At 70.6% G+C, this 19,160-nt stretch overlaps 1 protein-coding gene across 2 annotated transcripts in view; it reads left to right on the top strand.

Annotated features, from left to right (window-relative positions):
* CELSR2 (cadherin EGF LAG seven-pass G-type receptor 2) overlaps positions 1 to 19,160 on the top strand; it is a 32,476-nt gene that overhangs the window by 5,312 nt on the left and 8,004 nt on the right. For both annotated transcript variants that reach the window (XR_012039536.1, XM_072844694.1), the window contains exons 2-24: positions 407 to 1,051; positions 2,475 to 2,697; positions 3,381 to 3,496; positions 4,220 to 4,308; positions 4,865 to 5,022; positions 5,900 to 6,063; positions 6,716 to 6,841; positions 6,929 to 7,095; positions 8,036 to 8,218; positions 8,336 to 8,449; positions 9,552 to 9,726; positions 10,470 to 10,611; positions 12,341 to 12,461; positions 12,562 to 12,745; positions 13,357 to 13,458; positions 14,019 to 14,113; positions 14,227 to 14,436; positions 15,139 to 15,322; positions 16,014 to 16,157; positions 16,610 to 16,862; positions 17,306 to 17,473; positions 17,894 to 18,020; positions 18,558 to 18,758. Coding sequence is in view for 1 of the 2 variants with exons in the window: in XM_072844694.1 (XP_072700795.1) it covers positions 407 to 1,051; positions 2,475 to 2,697; positions 3,381 to 3,496; positions 4,220 to 4,308; positions 4,865 to 5,022; positions 5,900 to 6,063; positions 6,716 to 6,841; positions 6,929 to 7,095; positions 8,036 to 8,218; positions 8,336 to 8,449; positions 9,552 to 9,726; positions 10,470 to 10,611; positions 12,341 to 12,461; positions 12,562 to 12,745; positions 13,357 to 13,458; positions 14,019 to 14,113; positions 14,227 to 14,436; positions 15,139 to 15,322; positions 16,014 to 16,157; positions 16,610 to 16,862; positions 17,306 to 17,473; positions 17,894 to 18,020; positions 18,558 to 18,758 (4,091 nt within the window). In the remaining variant the exon portion in view is untranslated. The remainder of the gene's footprint in view (positions 1 to 406; positions 1,052 to 2,474; positions 2,698 to 3,380; positions 3,497 to 4,219; positions 4,309 to 4,864; positions 5,023 to 5,899; positions 6,064 to 6,715; positions 6,842 to 6,928; positions 7,096 to 8,035; positions 8,219 to 8,335; positions 8,450 to 9,551; positions 9,727 to 10,469; positions 10,612 to 12,340; positions 12,462 to 12,561; positions 12,746 to 13,356; positions 13,459 to 14,018; positions 14,114 to 14,226; positions 14,437 to 15,138; positions 15,323 to 16,013; positions 16,158 to 16,609; positions 16,863 to 17,305; positions 17,474 to 17,893; positions 18,021 to 18,557; positions 18,759 to 19,160) is intronic.

The following is a 19,160-nucleotide window of genomic DNA, read 5'->3' as shown; positions in this document are numbered from 1 at the left end:
CTGCGGTGGCCGAGTGGGATGGGTGCCCCATAACCAGTGCTAGCCCTGTGGCCAGTGCCATCCCCATCCAGCAGTGGCTGAGCAGGATGGGCACCCCATAGCCAGGACCGTCCCCGTCCCACTGTCCCCATCCTGTGCTGGCCGAGGGGGCCGGGTGCCCCATAGCCCGCACTGGCCCCATCCCATGGTGGCTGGGTGGGCTGGTAGCCCACCCAGTGGGACGGGCACCCCAAACCAGTGCTGTCCCCGTTCCGTGGTGGCCAAGCAGGTCAGGCACCCCATCGCCAGCACCGTCCCCATCCCGCAGTGGCCAAGTGGGATGGGTGCCCCATCGCCACCACCGTCCCCATCCCGCGGTGGCCAGCGCTGTCGCTGACCCCCCCTGTCGTGTCCTCCCCCTCCCCAGACGGGGTCCACAGCGCGACGGCCCAGTGCACGCTGCGGGTGACGGTGATCACGGACGAGATGCTGAGCAACAGCATCACCCTGCGCTTGGCCAACATGTCCCAGGAGCGATTCCTCTCCCCCCTGCTCAGCCGCTTCCTGGAGGGGGTGGCGGCCGTCCTGGCCACCCCCCGCCACCGCGTCGTCCTCTTCAACATCCAAACGGACACGGACGTGGGGACCGCCCGTATCCTCAACGTCAGCCTCTCGGTGCTGCTGCCCGCCGCGGGGCACGGCGCCCGCTTCTTCTCCTCCGAGGAGCTGCAGGAGCGGCTCTACCTCAACCGCTCGCTGCTGGCCGCCATCTCGGCCCAGCGGGTCCTGCCCTTCGACGACAACATCTGCCTGCGCGAGCCCTGCGAGAACTACATGCGCTGCGTCTCCGTCCTCCAGTTCGACAGCTCGGCGCCCTTCCTCGCTTCCGACACCATCCTCTTCCGCCCCATCCATCCCGTCACCGGCCTGCGCTGCCGCTGCCCGCCCGGCTTCACCGGCGACTACTGCGAGACGGAGATCGACCTCTGTTACTCCAGCCCCTGCGGCAGCAACGGGCGGTGCCGGAGCCGCGAGGGCGGCTACACCTGCGAGTGCCACGAGGATTTCACCGGTTAGAGCCCGGCGCCTCCCTCCCTGCGCCGTCCCTGGTGTCACCTTGTCCCGTTCCCCTTCAGCCCTCCAGCGGTGACCCTGTCCTCGTGGCGCCCACCCCTTCATCCCTTCGGCCAGCTCCTCTTCAGCCCCCCGTCACCCGTCCGTCCTGCGCTCGCGGTGTCCGTCCTCACCGTCCCTTCGGCCAGCTCCCCTTCGACTGCGCCTTCCTCAGCTGTGTCCCCGTCATCCGTCCCCGTCACCCCTTCTTCCTCCTTCCCGTCAGCTCTCCATCCCTCCGTCATCCTTCCCCCAGCATCCCTTCACCCCACGCCCCCTCCGCCCGCCACCCACCCCTTCCTCAGCTCTCTCCGTCGTCTGCCCACGTCATCCTTCATCCCGCTCCCCTTCAGCCCTCCATCGCCCGTCCCTTCTAGCGTCCCTCCGTCATCCATCCCCGTCATCCCTTCGTCCCACTCCAGTCCTCCATCATCCATCCCCCTCAGCCTTCATCCCATTCCTCATCTATCTTCAGCCTTCCTCATCTAGCCCCTCTTCTGCTGGCCCGCCACCATCCATCGTGGCCACCCCTTCATCCTGCTCCCCTTCAGCCCTCCGTCATCCGTTCCTTCCTCAGCTGTCCCTCCGTCAGCCATCCTCCAGTGTCCGTCCCTCTGGCCGTCCCTCCTCCGTCCCTCCTCCGTCCCTCCTCTGTCCCTCTGTCCCTCCATCCCTCCATCCCTCCCACCCATCTCTCCGTCCTCCCGCCCTCCATCCTCCCCTTTGTCTCCCACACCTTCATCTTCCTCCTCTTCCATCTCTCCACCTTCCTCCCCCTCTCGCCCCTCTCCCCCTGCCCTCTCTCCCCCCCCCCCTCCCGTGTCCCCCCCGTCCCCCCCGTCCCCTCCATGGCTGGTCCCCTGTCCCTGTCCCCTCTGTCCCTCCAGCCCAGTGTGGTCCCTGCAGGAGGTTGGCAGGGGGACGGGGACACTGGTGAGGGCAGAGCCTGGGGGCACCCTGGGGGCACCCTGGGGACACCCTGGGGTGCAGGGACACCCTGTCCCCACTGTGGTGGCCCGGCCAGCTGCTCCCCGCCATGGCTGGCCTTGGGCAGGGGGACACAAACCACGGTCACTGGGAGAGTGGTGGCACTGGGGACAGCCCCCCCCCCGCCCTGGGGACCCCTTGGCACCCCCAGCCCCCACGGGACCCCCGGGTGGGGGGGTGCCAGCTGGTGGGGGAGGGGATGCGGGGGGGGGGGGGCTTTCGCTCGGTTGCCATGGCGACAGGAGGCGGTTGCCACGGCGATGGAGCTGGGGATAAAGCCGCTCTGGAGCTGATGGGGGGGGGGGGGAGGGGGGATCCCCACCCCCCCTTTTGGGGGTCCCGGGGGTGCCCGGCGCCCTGGGCGCGGCGCCGGGTGCCAGCTGGGCCTCGCGCAGGGGAGCACTGCGAGCTGAGCGCCCGGGGGGGCCGCTGCACCCCGGGGGTCTGCCGCAACGGGGGCACCTGCCTCAACCTGCTGGTGGGGGGGTTCCGCTGCCAGTGCCCCCCCGGGCACTACGAGAAGCCCTTCTGCGCCATGAGCACCCGCAGCTTCCCCCCGCGCTCCTTCCTCACCTTCCGCGGCCTCCGCCAGCGCTTCCACTTCACCCTGGCCCTGACGTGAGCCCCGGGGGGGCGAGGGGGCCCGTGGGCATCGGGTGGGCGGGGGTGAGGGTGGGGGGTGCCCCTTGGCATCATCTGGGGCGACGGGGTGGGGGGTGATGGGTGTCCTGTGGGCAATGGGGTGCTGGGTGCCCCGTTGGTGTCATTTTGGGGTGTGGGGTGCTGGGTGCCCCGTTGGCATCATCTGGGGTGGGGGTGATGGGTGCCCCGTGGGCGTCACCTGGGGTGATGAGGTGTGGGGTGATGGGTGCTCCATCGGCATTTGGGGTGTGGGGTGCTGGGTGTCCCGTGGGCATGGCTGGTGCAAGGGGGGGTGGGGTGCTGGGTGCCCTGTTGGTGTCATCTGGTGGGTGCCCCACGGACACCGTGTGGGGGCAATGGGGCAGGAGGTGGTGGGCACCCCACAGGCATGGGCGGGAGCAATGGGACAGGGGACAGTGGGGCACCCTGCGGGCACAGGGTGGGGACAACGGGGCGTGGGGTGACCCCTTGGCATGGGGGCAATGGGGTGGGGGGGCACCCCGTGGGCGCAGGGTGACGGGTGCCAGTGTATCCCGGTGGGCACAAGGTGGTGGGGCACGGGGCAGGCCAGGGAGCTGTGGGGTGACAGGGCATGCTTGGGGGGCACGGCAGGGGGCAGGGGGGTGATGGGCAGGGCCTGGCGCTCGTCCCCGCACCAGGTTTGCCACCAAGGAGCGGGACGGGCTCCTGCTCTACAACGGGCGCTTCAACGAGAAGCACGACTTCGTGGCGCTGGAGATCGTGGGCGAGCAGGTCCAGCTCACCTTCTCGGCAGGTACGGGCACCGCGCCCGCCGCGCCCTGGCACGGCATCCCCGGCATTCCCTCCCAGGCATCGCACTCCAGCACCGCCTGGCACTGCATCCCACGCTGTGCATTGCCGGCACTGCATCCTTGGCACTGCATCCTGGGCATCATGTCCCTGGCACCGCGTGCCATGCATCATGTCCCTGGCACTGCACCCTGGGCATCCCATCCCTGGCCCTGCATCCCACGTGTTACACTCTTGGCACTGCATCCCACGCTGTGCATTGCCGGCACTGCCTGGCACTGCATCCTTGGCACTGCATCCTGGGCATCATGTCCCCGGCACTGCGTGCCGTGTGTTCCCTGGCACTGTCTGGCACTGCATCCCGGGCATCCCGTCCCTGGCACTGCATCCCCTGTGTTACACCCCTGGCACTGCCTGGCGCTGCGTGCCGCCCTGTACATCCCTGGCACTGCATCCCGGGCACTGCCTGGCAGTGCATCCTGGGCGTCCCGTCCCTGGCACTGCATCCCGTGTATTACATCCCTGGCACTGTATGCCATGCATTGCATCCCTGGCGTTGCCTGGCACGGGATCCTGGGGATCCTGGGCACTGCCTGGCGCTGCATCCCGGGCATCCCGTCCCTGGCCCTGCCCCCTGGCCCTGCAGCCCTGGCACCCCCATCCCTTCGCCCCCTCCCCGTGCCCCCTCCCCGGGCTGTGCCCGCTGCCCAACCGCTGGTGCCCGCAGGCGAGACCACCACCACGGTGTCACCCTTCGTGCCGGGCGGTGTCAGCGACGGGCAGTGGCACCGGGTCCAGCTCCACTACTACAACAAGGTGGGGGCACCCAGGGGGCACGGGGGGGGGGAGCGGGGTGAGGTTTGGGGGGACGGAGGAAGAGGGTGTGGAGGGGAGCAGAGTTGGGGGGTGGAGGAAGAGGGGAGGGAGGGATGGAGGGGAGCATGGTGGGATTTTGGGGGACAGAAGAAGACATGGAAGGGAGCAGGGTGGGGGTCTGGGGGAAGGAGGGGATGGAGGGTGGGGATTTGGGGGACGGGGATGGAGGGGAGCAGGGAGGGGTTTGGGGTGATGGAGAAAGAGGGGAGGAAGGGAGGGAGGGTGGGGGTTTGGGGGATGGAGGGACAGAGGGATGGGGGAGCGGAGCGGGGGTTTTGGGGGGAGAGAAGAGGGGATGGAGGGGAGCATGGTGGGGGCTTGGGGGACAGAGGGCTGGAGGGTGGGAACTTGGGGGGATGGAGGGGTGGGGGAGCAGGGTGGGGGTCTGGGGGCCGGAGGGCAGCAGAGCTGGAGGGAAGAGGGAGGATGAGGAGCGGGATGAAGGCTGCGGGGCCGGGGGGCAGCACGGGTCCCGCGGCTCAGGCGTTGTCCCCAGCCGGTGCTGGGGCGGTCGGGGCTGCCCCAGGGCCCCTCGGAGCAGAAGGTGGCCGTGGTGACGGTGGACGACTGCGACACCGGCATGGCCCTCCGCTTCGGCCCCGTCCTGGGCAACTACTCCTGCGCCGCCCAGGGCACCCAGTCCGGCAGCAAGAAGTAAGGGTGGGGGTCCCTTGGGGTCCCCATGGGTGGGGGTTGGGGTCCCTCGGGGTCCCCATGGTTTGAGGGGTCCCTTGGTGTACCCGTGGGTGGGGGTTGGGAGTCCCTCGGGGTCCCCATGGGTCCGGGGTCCCTTGGTGTCCCCATGGGTGGGGGTTGGGGGTCCCTCGGGGTCCCCATGGGTTGGGGGTTCCCTTGGGGTCCCCATGGGTGGGGGTTGGGGGTCCCTCGGGGTCCCCATGGTTTGAGGGGGTCCCTTGGTGTCCCCATGGGTGGGGGTTGGGGGTCCTCGGGGTCCCCATGGGTTGGAGGATCCCTTGGTGTCCCCATGGGTGGGGGTTGGGGTCCCTCAGGTCCCCCATGGGTTGGGGTTCCCTTGGGGTCCCCATGGGTGGGGGTTGGGGGTCCCTCGGGGTCCCCATGGTTTGAGGGGGTCCCTTGGTGTACCCATGGGTGGGGGTTGGGGTCCCTCGGGGTCCCCATGGGTTGGAGGATCCCTTGGTGTCCCCATGGGTGGGGGTTGGGGTCCCTCAGGTCCCCCATGGGTTGGGGGTTCCCTTGGGGTCCCCATGGGTGGGGGTTGGGGGTCCTCGGGGTCCCCATGGTTTGAGGGGGTCCCTTGGTGTACCCATGGGTGGGGGGTTGGGGGTCCCTCGGGGTCCCCATGGGTTGGAGGATCCCTTGGTGTCCCCATGGGTGGGGGGTTGGGGGTCCCTCAGGTCCCCCATGGGTTGGGGGTTCCCTTGGGGTCCCCATGGGTGGGGGGTTGGGGGTCCCTCGGGGTCCCCATGGTTTGAGGGGGTCCCTTGGTGTACCCATGGGTGGGGGGTTGGGGGTCCCTCGGGGTCCCCATGGGTGACGGTGGGTGCTGCAGGTCGCTGGATCTGACGGGGCCGCTGCTGCTGGGCGGCGTGCCCACCCTGCCCGAGAGCTTCCCCATCCGCAGCCGGCAGTTCGTGGGGTGCATGCGGCACCTCCACATCGACCAGCGCCCCATCGACATGGCCGCCTTCATTGCCAACAACGGCACCCTACCCGGTGGGGGGCACGGGGGGACGTGGGGTGGCGGGCAGGGGTTATGGGGCTGGGGACGGGAGGGGATGGGGGGCTGTGCCCACTGGGTGGGGGCTGGGGGTGCCAGGGATAAGGGGCTGCGCCCCTGGGTGTGGGGTGAGGTGTGGGGTCAGGGGGAGCCAGCGCTGTGGGGTTGGAAGGGGATCCAGGGGGCAGGGGGCTGGGCAGTGCTTGGGGACTCTGTGCCCCATGGGCATGAGAACATGGGGTCGGGGCCTGCCAGGGCTGTGGGGCTGGATGGGGGTCCAAGGGGCATGGCGGGCTGTGTCCCCTAGGCGTGGGGACATGGGGTCGGGGGTGCCAGGGCCGGAGGGGATCGAGGGCACGTGGGGCTGGGGCAGTGCCGGGGGTCTCTGTGCCCTTTGGGAATGGGACTGGGGCATATGGGGCCAGTGGGGTGCCAGGGCGTGGGGCCGGACAGGGGTCTGGGGGTGGCACCATGCCAGCGCCGTGGGGCCGGGGAATGGTCTGGGGCGTCTGGACCTCGGTGTGCCCAGGGTATGGGGACATGGGGCTGGGGCATGGCAGGCCATGGGGCTGCCTGGGGGGCTGGGGTCCCGGGCGATGTGGGGGGGGGGGGGGGGGCGCGCCCCATGCCGACGTGTCCCCCCCCCAGGCTGTCCTGCCAAGAAGACGCTGTGTGACGCCAGCACGTGCCACAACGGTGGCACCTGCGTGCACGAGTGGGACAGCTTCAGCTGCCGCTGCCCGCTGGGCTTCGGGGGCAAGACCTGCCAGGAAGGTACCGGGGGGCACCGGGGTGGGCATGGGGGCGGGGGGTCCTGTGGGGGGGGGGTCAAGCACCCACCCCACGCCCCGTCTCCCGCAGAGATGGCGAGTCCCCAGCGGTTCCTGGGCAGCAGCCGGGTGTCCTGGAGCGGGCTGGCACTGCCCATCACCCTGCCCTGGCACCTGGGGCTGATGTTCCGCACCCGCCACCCCCGCGGGCTCCTGCTGCGGGCCAGTGCTGGCCCCCGCGCCACCCTCACCCTCCAGGTGTGCCCCATGGGGGGGGGACACACGACACGGGGGTCGGCATGGGGGTATTGCCCTGGGGCGGTGCCGGGGGGGATGTTGTCCTTGGGGGGGGGCATTGCCAGGGGGTCCTGCCCTTGGGGGGTATTGCCCTGGGGGGGGCAGTGCCAGGGGGTCCTGCCCTTGGGGGGTATTGCCCTGGGGGGGCAGTGCCAGGGGGTCCTGCCCTTGGGGGGTATTGCCCTGGGGGGCAGTGCCAGGGGGTCCTGCCCTTGGGGGGGGTATTGCCCTGGGGGGGGGCAGTGCCAGGGGGTCCTGCCCTTGGGGGGTATTGCCCTGGGGGGGGGCAGTGCCAGGGGGTCCTGCCCTTGGGGGGTATTGCCCTGGGGGGGGCAGTGCCAGGGGGTCCTGCCCTTGGGGGTATTGCCCTGGGGGGGGCAGTGCCAGGGGGTCCTGCCCTTGGGGGGGTATTGCCCTGGGGGGGGCAGTGCCAGGGGGTCCTGCCCTTGGGGGGGTATTGCCCTTTGGGGGTTGTTGGCCAGGGGACGGTCCCGGGGGATTCTCCTGGTGGGGGGCTGCTCCTCGGGGGGTATTGCCCTGGGGAGGGGGGTATTGCCCTGGGGGGCGTTATTGCCCTGGGTGGGCGGTTATTGCCCTGGGGGGGTATTGCCCTGGGGGGGGCTATTGCCCTGGGGGCTCGTATTGCCCGGGGGAGGGGGTATTGCCCTGGGTGGGCGGTTATTGCCCTGGGGGCGTAGTGCCCAGGGGGTGGGTTATTGCCCTGGGGGTGGGTTATTGCCCTGGGAGGGGTATTGCCCTGGGGGAGGGGGTATTGCCCTGGGGGGTATTGCCCGGGGGGGGTTATTGCCCTGGGGCTATTGCCCGGGGGGGGTATTGCCCTGGGGGCAGTGCCAGGGTTGCCCCCCCCGGGGTGCGGGGGCACTGAGGTCCCTCTCGGCAGCTGAGCGAGGGGCAGGCGGAGGCGGGCGTCTGGCAGGGGGGCTCCCGCCTGGCCTGGCTGCGGCTGCCCCACGCCAAGGTCAACGACGGCGACTGGCACCACCTCCAGCTGGAGCTGCGGGGGGCCCCCGGCCGCCCCCCCGCCCCCCTCCTCCTCCTCGCCCTCGACTACGGCCGCCACCAGGTAGGGTGGGACCCCGGGGGGAAACTGAGGCACGGGGTGGGCACCTCACCCCGCTCCCCCTGTGGGTGCCCCCGTGGCACCCACGGGTGTCTGAGTGCCCCCCCCCCGTGCCCGCAGGCGGTGGCTGACGTGGCCGGGGAGCTGCAGGGGCTGCGGCTGCGGACGCTGAGCGTGGGGGGGCTGGCGGGTGACGGTGGCACCGTGGAGCAGGGCTTCCGCGGCTGCCTGCAGGTACGGGCGCAGGTGGGGGTGGGCAGGGGGTCTTGGGCATGGGGGGCCGTGGGACATCGGGCACAGGGAGGCTGGCAGAGGGGCGGGGGGTACGGGCACGGGGACGTGGCACAGGGCGTGGGGACGTGGGCACGGCGGTGGGGGCGTGGGCACGGGCACAGGGATGTGGGGACGTGGGCATGGAGCGTGGATAAAGATATGGGGACGTGGGCGTAAGGCACGGGGACGTGGGACATTTGGGCACAGGGCATGGGTACGGGCGTGGGGACGTGGGCACGGCGGTGGGGGGCGTGGGCACAGGGACGTGGGCACGGAGCGTGGTTAAGGACATGGGGAGGTGGGCACAGGGCATGGGGACATCGAATGGGGACAGGGGCATGCGTATGGGTGTATGTATGGCATGGGGACATGGGACATAACGGGCAGGGGGACATCAGCTGCATGTCAGGATGTGGGCATGGGGACGTGGGCACAGGGACATGGGCATGGGCACAAGGCACGGGGACATGGGACGTTTGGGCAAAGGGACATGGGGCGTGGGGACAGGGGACATGGGCACAGGGGTGGTGGCAAAGGGGCAGTGGGGTATGGGCATGGGGATGGGACACTGGGGGTGGGGACGTGGGCACAGCGGTGAGGGCCATGGGCATGGGCACGGGGACATGGGGACACCCCGTTGGCCTGGGCACAGTGAATGGGGACAGGGGGCATATGGGCACAGGGAATGGGGACAGGGGACATGCGGCAGGGGGACGTGGGGTGCACGTGGGGACATGGACATGGGGACGTGGGCACAGGGACATGGGTATGGGCACAAGGCACAGGGACATGGGACGTTTGGGCACAGGGGATGAGTACGGGCACAGGGACACGGGGACGGGGACGTGGGGACGGGGGCACATGGCACAGGGCTGCGGGGGCACAGGGACGTCACCCTGGGGCCTGGGCACGGGGACAGGGATGCGGGCACGGGGACACGGGCGTAACTCCTGGGGGGCATACGGGCACGGTGACGTGGGGACGGGGTGGCAGCGGGGGGGTCCCGGGTCCCAGCGAAGGAAACTGAGGCACGGCGGCGGGTGACGATGCGGCGGTGACGCAGGGCGTGCGCGTGGGCGAGACGGCGGCCAGCGCGGTGGCACTGAGCGTGGCGCAGGCGGCGCGGGTGAACGTGGAGGGGGGCTGCGCCCTGCCCGACCCCTGCGACTCGGGGCCCTGCCCCCCCCACAGCTCCTGCAGCGACGACTGGGACAGCTTCTCCTGCCGCTGCCACCCCGGTGAGCGCCCGCGGGGTGCCACCCCCGGCACCGCCACCCCCTCCCTGTCCCCCGGGCGTCACCACCCCGGCACTGCCAGCCCCGCACTGCCACCCGCGTGCTGCCACCCCCTTGTCACTGATCCCAGGGCACTGCCACCCTCCCTGGGCACCGCCACCTCCATCACTGTCCCCAGGGCACTGCCACCCCCTTGTCACTGATCCCAGGGCACTGCCACCCTCCCTGGGCACCGCCACCCCCATCACTGTCCCCAAGGCACTGCCACCCCCTTGTCACTGATCCCAGGGCACTGCCACCCTCCCTGGGCACCGCCACCCCATCACTGTCCCCAAGGCACTGCCACCCCCTTGTCACTGATCCCAGGGCACTGCCACCCTCCCTGGGCACCGCCACCCCCATCACTGTCCCCAAGGCACTGCCACCCTCCCTGGGCACTGCCACCCCCTTGTCACTGATCCCACGCCACCACCACCTCCATCACTGCCCCCAGGGCACTGCCACCCCCTTGTCACTGTCCCCAGGGCACTGTCACCCTCCCTGGGCACCGCTACCCCATCACTGTCCCCAAGGCACTGCCACCCCCGGGCACTGCCACCCCCATCACTGTCCCCAGGGCACTGCCACCCCCTTGTCACACTCCCCAGGGCACTGCCATCCCTGTCACTGTCCCCACGGCATTGCCACCCTCCCTGGTGACACCCGCTCCCTACAATGTCCCCAACCGTGCCCATCCTGGTGCCCAGGCTACTTCGGTGACAGCTGCGTCAGTGCTTGTGCCCTCAACCCCTGCCAGTCCCCGGCCACCTGCGCCCGCAAGCCGGGCTCGGCGCACGGTTACACGTGCGAGTGTCCCCAAGGTCACTTCGGTCCCTACTGCGAGCACAAGTGAGTGGCAGGGAGGGACGGGCACGTGCGAGTGTGACAAGCGCCCGTCGCACTTGCGTGTGCCCATCCCTCGTGCTGGGCTGGGGGTGGGCGCGCGAGGGGCAGGCTGGGCACACGGTGCCCGTGCAAGAGCTGTAGTGCGTGTGCAAGGAGCATGGTGGGTGTGCAAGAGCTGTAGAGGGTGTGCAAGGAGCACGGTGGGTGTGCAAGATCTGCGGTGGGTGTGCAAGGAGCACGGTGGGTGTGCAAGAGCTGTAGCGGGTGTGCAAGGAGCACGGTGGGTGTGCAAGAGCTGCAGCGGGTGTGCAAGGAGCACGGGTGTGCAAGAGCTGCAGTGGGTGTGCAAGAGCTGTAGCGGGTGTGCAAGGAGCACGGTGGGTGTGCAAGAGCTGTAGTGCGTGTGCAAGGAGCACAGGTGTGCAAGAGCTGCAGTGGGTGTGCAAGGAGCACGGTGCCCGTGCAAGAGCTGTAGCAGGTGTGCAAGGAGCACGGGTGTGCAAGAGCTGCAGTGGGTGTGCAAGAGCTGTAGCGGGTGTGCAAGGAGCACGGTGGGTGTGCAAGAGCTGTAGTGCGTGTGCAAGGAGCACGGGTGTGCAAGAGCTGCAGTGGGTGTGCAAGAGCTGTAGCGGGTGTGCAAGGAGCACGGTGGGTGTGCAAGAGCTGCAGCGGGTGCGCAAGGAGCACGGGTGTGCAAGAGCTGCAGTGGGTATGCAAGGAGCACGGTGGGTGTGCAAGAGCTGTAGCAGGTGTGCAAGGAGCACGGGTGTGCAAGAGCTGCAGTGGGTGTGCAAGAGCTGCAGTGGGTATGCAAGGAGCACGGTGGGTGTGCAAGAGCTGTAGTGCGTGTGCAAGGAGCACGGGTGTGCAAGAGCTGCAGTGGGTGTGCAAGAGCTGTAGCGGGTGTGCAAGGAGCACGGTGGGTGTGCAAGAGCTGTAGTGCGTGTGCAAGGAGCACGGGTGTGCAAGAGCTGCAGTGGGTGTGCAAGGAGCACGGTGGGTGTGCAAGAGCTGCAGCGGGTGCGCAAGGAGCACAGGTGTGCAAGAGCTGCAGTGGGTGTGCAAGGAGCACAGTGCCCGTGCAAGAGCTGTAGCAGGTGTGCAAGGAGCACGGGTGTGCAAGAGCTGCAGTGGGTGTGCAAGAGCTGTAGCGGGTGTGCAAGGAGCACGGTGGGTGTGCAAGAGCTGCAGCGGGTGCGCAAGGAGCACGGGTGTGCAAGAGCTGCAGTGGGTGTGCAAGGAGCACGGTGGGTGTGCAAGAGCTGCAGCGGGTGCGCAAGGAGCACGGGTGTGCAAGAGCTGCAGTGGGTATGCAAGGAGCACGGTGGGTGTGCAAGAGCTGTAGCGCGTGTGCACGGAGCACAGTGGGTGTGAAAGAGCCGTGGTGGCCGTGCAAGGGACAGGGTGGGCACACGGAGGGCACGGTGGCCGCGCAAGGAGCACAGTGGGCGTGCAAGAACTGTGGTGGGCGTGCAAGGGGGGCACGTGGAGGGCACGGTGCCCGCGCAAGGGGCACAGCGGGCGTGCGAGAGTCACGGTGGGCGCGCGAGGGTGCGGTGGTCGTGCAAAGGCAGGGTGGGCGTGCGAGGGGGGGCACGCGGGGGGCACGGTAGCCGTGTGAGGGACACGGCGGCCGCGCGAGGGACGGGGCGGGCGTGAGACGGGCGGGGCGGCGGCGGCAGGCGCGGGGTCGTGCCACGCCGTGCCACGCCGTGCGGTGCCGCCCGGGCAGGGAGGCCCAGCCGTGCCCGCGGGGGTGGTGGGGCCACCCCACCTGCGGCCCCTGCAGCTGCGACGTCGCCAAGGGCTTCGACCCCGACTGCAACAAGACGACGGGCGAGTGTCGCTGCAAGGTCAGGGCCCGTCCCCGGCGGGGACAGCCGTCCCCGGCGCCCCGTGCCCGCGGTGGCCCCAGGGGACGGTGACCCCCCCGAATTGTGCCGCCCGCCCCAGGAGAACCACTACCGGCCGGCGGGCAGCAACTCCTGCCTGCTCTGCGACTGCTACCCCACCGGGTCCCTGTCCCGCCTCTGCGATGGCACCAGCGGGCAGTGTCCCTGCAAGGCCGGCGTCATCGGCCGCCACTGCGACCGCTGCGACAACCCCTTCGCCGAGGTGACGGCCAGCGGCTGCGAAGGTGGGTGACGACGAGCGGGTGCCACCGCTGTCACCCTGCCGTCGTTCTGCTCTCACCCGCCGTCACCCTGCTGTCGCCCTGGGTGCCAGCGACCGGGTGCCACTGCTGTCACTCGCTGTCACCCTGCCGTCACGCTGGGTGCCAGCGTCCGGGTGCCACTGCTGTCACCCACTGTCACCCTGCCGTCACCCTGGGTGCCAGCGACCGGGTGCCACTGCTGTCACTCACTGTCACCCTGCCGTCACCCTGGGTGCCAGCGACCGGGTGCAACTGCTGTCACTCACTGTCACCCTGCCGTCACCCTGGGTGCCAGCGACCGGGTGCCACTGCTCTCACCCGCTGTCACCCTCTGTCACCCTGCTGTCACCCTCGGTGCCAGCAACTGGGTGCCACTGCTCTCACCCGCTGTCACCCTGCCGTCACCCTGGGTGCTAGCAACCGGGTGCCACTGCTCTCACCCACTGTCACCCTGCCGTCACCCTGGGTGCCAGTGACCGGGTGCCACTGCTGTCACCCGCTGTCACCCTGCCGTCACCCTGGGTGCCAGCGACCGGGTGCCACTGCTGTCACCCTGCTGTCACCCCAGTGTGATGCCCTGCTTTGCCCCGCAGTCAACTACGACAGCTGTCCCCGTGCCATCGAGGCCAACATTTGGTGGCCCCGGACCCGCTTCGGGCTGCCCGCCGCTGCCCCCTGCCCCAAGGGATCCATCGGTAGGTGGGGGGACACGGGGACGGGGTGGGGGGTGGCACCGTGGTGGCACTGCAGGGATGGGGTCGAGGGGGGTGATGCCATGGTGGCACCACTGAGATGGGGGGGACATGACACCGTGGTGGCACTGCTGGGACACTGCTGATGCCAGTGGTGGCGCTGCTGGGATGGGATGGGGGTGACACTGCGGTGGCACCACTGGGATGGGGTCAGGGAGGTGACGCCATGGTGGCACCGCTGAGATGGGGTGAGGGGGACACTTTGGTGACACAGCTAGGACAGGGCTAGGGGGGTGACACCACAGTGGCGCTGCTGGGATGGGGTGGGGGTGGTGACACCACGTTGTCACTACTGGGGCAGGGCAGCGGGGGGTGACACAGTGGTGGCACTGCTGAGATGGCGCTGGGGTGGGGTGACACCACGGTGCCATCGCTGGGATGGGGCTGAGAGGGGGTGACACCACAGTGGCATTGCTGGGGTGGGGCGACCCGGCGGCGTCACCGCTGGGCCGGGGCAGGGGTGGTGACACCGCGGCGTCACCGCTGAGCCGCCGTCCCCGCAGGCACGGCGGTCCGGCACTGTGACGAGCACAAGGGCTGGCTGCCCCCCAACCTCTTCAACTGCAGCTCCCTGGCCTTCGCCGCCCTCCGGGGCTGGGTGAGCGTCGGGGCGGGGAGGGGGACGGGACGCGGGGACGGCGACGGTGCCGCCGCCATGTCCCCGCTGACGGTGCCCCCCGCCGCGTCCCCGCTGACGGTGCCCCCCGCCAGGCGGAGCGGCTGGCGCGTAACGAGTCGGCGCTGGACCCGGCGCAGTCGCGACGCGTGGCCCTGCAGCTGCACGATGCCACCCGCCGCACCGCCGCCTACTTCGGCAGCGACCTGCGCCTGGCCTACCGCCTGGCCAGCCGCCTGCTGCAGCACGAGAGCGCCCAGCGCGGCTTCCGCCTGGCCGCCACCCAGGACGTCCACTTCACCGAGGTGGGGCCCGACGCCGGGGTGATGGGCACCCTCACGGCGGCGGGGGCGGCGGTGGTGTAGGTGCAGGAGCCCGGACGCCGGGGCAATGGGCAACCTCTCGAAAGGCGCCGGGGTGCCCCCTCCGTGCCTTGGACTGCAGGGGAGCGTGGGCTGGTGGCAGCAGGCCTGATGCCGGGGTGATGGGCACCCTCATGGGAGGGGTGTTGGTGCAGAAGCCCAGACGCCAGGGTGATGGGCAACCTCTCGAAAGGTGCCGGGGAGCCCGGTCTGTGCCTTGGACTGCAGGGGAGCGTGGGCTGGGGGAGGGGGCCTGATGCCAGGGTGATGGGCACCCTCATGGGGGGGTGTGGGGGGGGTGTTGGTGCAGAAGCCCAGACGGTGGGGTGATGGGCAGCCTTTTGAAAGGTGCCAGGCTGTCCTCTCCGTGCCTTGAGCTGCAACGGAGCATGGGCTGGTGGCAGCAGGCCCAACACCAGGGTGACGGGCACCCTCATGGGTGAGCTCATGCGGGAGCCCAGACACCAGGAGGATGGGCAGCCTTTCCAAAGGGGGTGCGTGCTGGGGCAGGGCATGGCCAGGAGCAGCTGGTGGTGCCGGGGTGCTCCCTCCATTGCCTGAGCCGTGGCGGGGGGGGGTGCAGGAGCCCAGATACCAGGGTGACGGGCACCCGGCGGCAGTGCCCACCCCTGCCCGTCCCGGCAGAACCTGCTGCGGGTGGGCAGTGCCCTGCTGGACGCCAGCAACAAGCGGCACTGGGAGCTGATCCAGCAGACGGAGGGGGGCACGGCCTGGCTGCTGAAGCACTTCGAGGACTACGCCAGCGCCCTGGCGCAGAACATGCCCCAGACCTACCTCAGCCCCTTCACCATCGTCACCCCCAACATCGGTGAGTGGGGACCCCCGGGGACGGGGACGGGCGTGTGCCGGGTGCTGGGGACCTGTATGTGCTGGGGACGTGGGCACGGGTGTGCCTGGGGACACACGTGTGCCCGAGGGACGTGTGTGTATGCTGGGGACATGCGTGTCCACAAGGACATGTGTGTGCCTGGGGGACGTGTGTGCCCAAGGACACGTGTGCTGGGGACATGGGCTTGCGTGTGCCTGGAGGACACGTGTGTCTGGGGACATGTGTGTGCCCAAGGACATGTGTGTGCCTGGGGGACATGTGTGCCCAAGGACACGTGTGCTGGGGACATGGGCTTGTGTGTGTCTGGGGGACATGTGTGTGCCAGGGGACATGGACACATGTGTGCCTAGGGGACATGTGTGTGCCTGGGGACACGTGTGCCCAGGGGACACGCGTGTGCCCAAGGGCACGTATATGCTGGGGACATGGGCATGTGTGCGCCTGGGGACACACGTGTGCCTGGTGACATGGATACGTGCAGCCTGGGGCCATGCGCACCGTGCCCCCCGCTGTGTGTGCCCAGGGGACACGCGTGTGCCCAGGAACATGGGCACGCGTGTGCGTGTGTGTGCGCACTGGGGATGCTGCCACGCGTGTGCCCAGGGGACCCACACCATGGGTGCTGGGGGATGTGGGTGCCGCGGGACCCCTGGGTGACGCGGTGCCGCAGTGGTGTCGGTGGTGCGGCTGGACAAGGGCAGCTTCGCGGGTGCCCGGCTGCCGCGCTACGAGGCGCTGCGGGGGGAGAAGCCCCCCGACCTGGAGACCACCGTCATCCTGCCCGACAGCGTCTTCCGGCCCCCCGAGGGCAGGCGTGAGTCCCGGGGGGCATGGGGGACAGGGGGCTGGCACAGGCTGGGGGAGGGGAGACCCCAGCACATCCATGGGCTGGCAGGGTTGGGGACCCCAATGTGGCAGTGGGGATGGCAGAGTTGGGGGGACCCTGGAAGAGGGCTGGCAGGATTGGGGACCCTGGCATGGCTATGGGGCTGGCAGGGTTGGGGGGACCCTGGTATGGCCGTGGGGGGGCAGGGTTGGGGACCCAGGATGGGGCTGGCAGGTTTGGGGGGGACCCTGGTATGGCCGTGGGGGGGCAGGGTTGGGGACCCAGGATGGGGCTGGCAAGGATGGGGGGACGCCAGCGTGGCCGTGGAGCTGGCAGAGTTGGGGACCCTGGTGTGGCCATGGGGCTGGCAGGGTTGGGGACACTGGCACGGCCACGGTGCTGGCAGAGCATCGTGCCAGCCCCCTGCCCGCGCACCCCAGACCCCTCCGCTGGGCACGGGCAGCCACCGCAGGGCGCGGGCGGGCAGGAGGAGGAGGAGGATGAAGATGAAGAGACCGCAGAGGAGGAGGAGGACGAGGAGGATGAGGAGGAGGAGGAGGAGGTGACCCTGGTGACCCGGCAGAAGCGCCACCCGGCACTGGGCGAGGGCCAGGCCATCGCCAGCGTCATCATCTACCGCACCCTGGCCGGGCTCCTGCCCGAGCAGTACGACACCGACAAGCGCAGCCTCAGGTGGCTGGGGGGTGCCCGTGGGGTACCCCAGGGTGGGGGCACGGGGGGCTGGGGAGGGTGCCCGTGGGGTGCCAGGGCAAGGGAGTGCACCTGTGGGGTACTGGGAGATGGGGGGCCACGGGGGTGCCCCCAGGGTGCCCAGGGATCCCCGGGGAGGGACTGGAAAGGGTGCCCGTGGGGTGCTGGGACATGGGGGGGAGAGGGTGGGTGCCCATGGGGTACCCAAGGATGGGGGACGCAGGGGGCTGGGGAGGGCGTCCGTGGGGTGCCAGGGCAAGGGAGCGCGTCTGTGGGGTACGGGGACGCTGGGGACAGGCGCCGCCCCCAGGGCATCCCCGGGAAAGGGGGCCCACGGGGCGCTGGGAGATGGGGGGCCGGGGCAGCGAGAGGGGTGGGGAGGGCGCCCGTGCCGGGGTGGGGGCCCTGACCCCGGTGCACCCCAGGGTGCCCAAGCGCCCCGTCATCAACACGCCGGTGGTGAGCATCAGCGTGCACGCGGCGGGGGCGCGGGCACCGCGGGCGCTGGCGAAGCCCATCACCCTCCAGTTCCGGCTGCTGGAGACCCAGGAGCGCTCCAAGCCCATCTGCGTCTTCTGGAACCACTCCCTGCTGTGAGCCGGGGACAGGGACAGGGACAGGGACACCGGGAGGGGGACAGGGGACGTGGGGACGGGGCGGGGTGGGTGCCCCGACGGGCAGGGAGGGGGCGGCACATGGTGGGTATCGCCACCTTGACCCTGGGGGTCGCGGGTGGGTGGCGTGGGGACGGGGCCGTGCCCGGCGGCCCTGACCTTGGTGGGTGACGTGGGGACAGGGTCATGCTGGGCAGCCCCGAGCCTTGTGGGTGACACGGGGAGGGGGCTGTGGGGTGGCGTCCCCGGTACGGGTGGCTGGGCGGGTGGCACGGGGACAAGGACGTTAGGGTGGCAGCCCTGTCCCTGGTGCCGCGGGTGGGTGTCAGGGCCGGGGCGCCGGTGGGCGTCCCCGGGTGGGGTGGGTGTCCCGGGCGGTGGCTGAGGGTGCCGGTGCAGGGCGGGCGGCGCGGGCGGCTGGTCGGCGCGGGGCTGCGAGGTCGTCTTCCGCAACCGGAGCCACGTCAGCTGCCAGTGCCACCACCTGACCAGCTTCGCCGTCCTCATGGACATCTCCCGCCGCGAGGTGGGACACGGGGGACACGGGGGACACGGGGGGACCTGGGGCGCGGGGGTGACCCGGGGACAGGGCCCTGCCGTGGGGACATGGGGCACACGGGGGACAGGGTTGGCAGGGGACACGTGGGGACCAGGCTGGGCAGGAGGTGCCACGCCGTGGGGCGGGGCTATGGGGTGGCAGGGGTGGGGCTTGCGGTAAGGGGAGGGGCCGGGTGATGGGCGGGGCTTGACAGAAGGGGCGGGGCAAGTGGGGTGGGGTCGGGGTGGAGGTGTGGGTGCCCGTGGGGGTGGGGCCAAGCAAGGTGGGTGGGGCTCCCATGGGGCGGGGCTGAACAGGGTGGGTGGGATTCCCAGGGGGCGGGGCTGAGTAATGTGGGCGGGGTTTCTCAGCAGCAGGGCCAGGCCCTGTGTGCCTGTAAGGAGGGGGCACGGCTGGGGGCGGGGGGGGCGTGTCTCCCGGGGGGCGTGTCCCCCAGAGGGCGTGTCCCCCGGGGCGCACAGCCGGCACGTGGCGGGCGCATGCCGACGGGTGCCGGTGCCGCAGAACGGGGAGATCCTGCCGCTGGCAGCGCTGACCTACGCCTCGCTGGGCGTGGGGCTGGCGGGGCTGCTGCTGGCCGTGCTGGCGCTGGGGGGGCTGCGGGGGCTGCGCTCCAACCGCCACAGCATCCGCCGCCACGGAGCCACCGCCCTGCTCCTGGCCCAGCTCGTCTTCCTGCTGGGCATCAACCAGGCCGACCTCCCGGTGCGCGGCCAGGGGGCGGGGACAGCGAGGGGGCGGGGCCGGCACGGGCCGGGGGGCGGGGCTCGGGTGGGAGGGGCAGTCAGGGCTTGGGGATCCCCCCAACAAGGGGTCCTGGTGGGTGGGGCTGAAGTGGGCGGGGCTAAGCGCTGGGCGGGCCAGCCAGGGGCAGAGCCATGGTGGGCTGGGCCTAAGAGGGTGGGGTCCCAACGGGGCGGGGCCTCCTGAAGCAGGTGGGGCCTGTCATGGGGGTGGGGGCTCTCAAAGGGGTGGGGCCTCTCGAAGAGGGTGGGGGTCCCCAAGGGGGGGTGGGGCTCCAGTGAGGGGCGTGGCTTTCATGGGCAGGGCTGCAGAGGGGGCGGGGCTCCAGGGGGGGTAGTGCATGAGGCTTGCATGAGCGGGGCT

The sequence above is a fragment of the Ciconia boyciana genome, chromosome 23 (genome assembly GCF_034638445.1).
Source record: "Ciconia boyciana chromosome 23, ASM3463844v1, whole genome shotgun sequence".
Classification (NCBI taxonomy): Eukaryota; Metazoa; Chordata; class Aves; order Ciconiiformes; family Ciconiidae; genus Ciconia; species Ciconia boyciana.
This window is presented reverse-complemented; position numbering and strand designations above follow the sequence as displayed.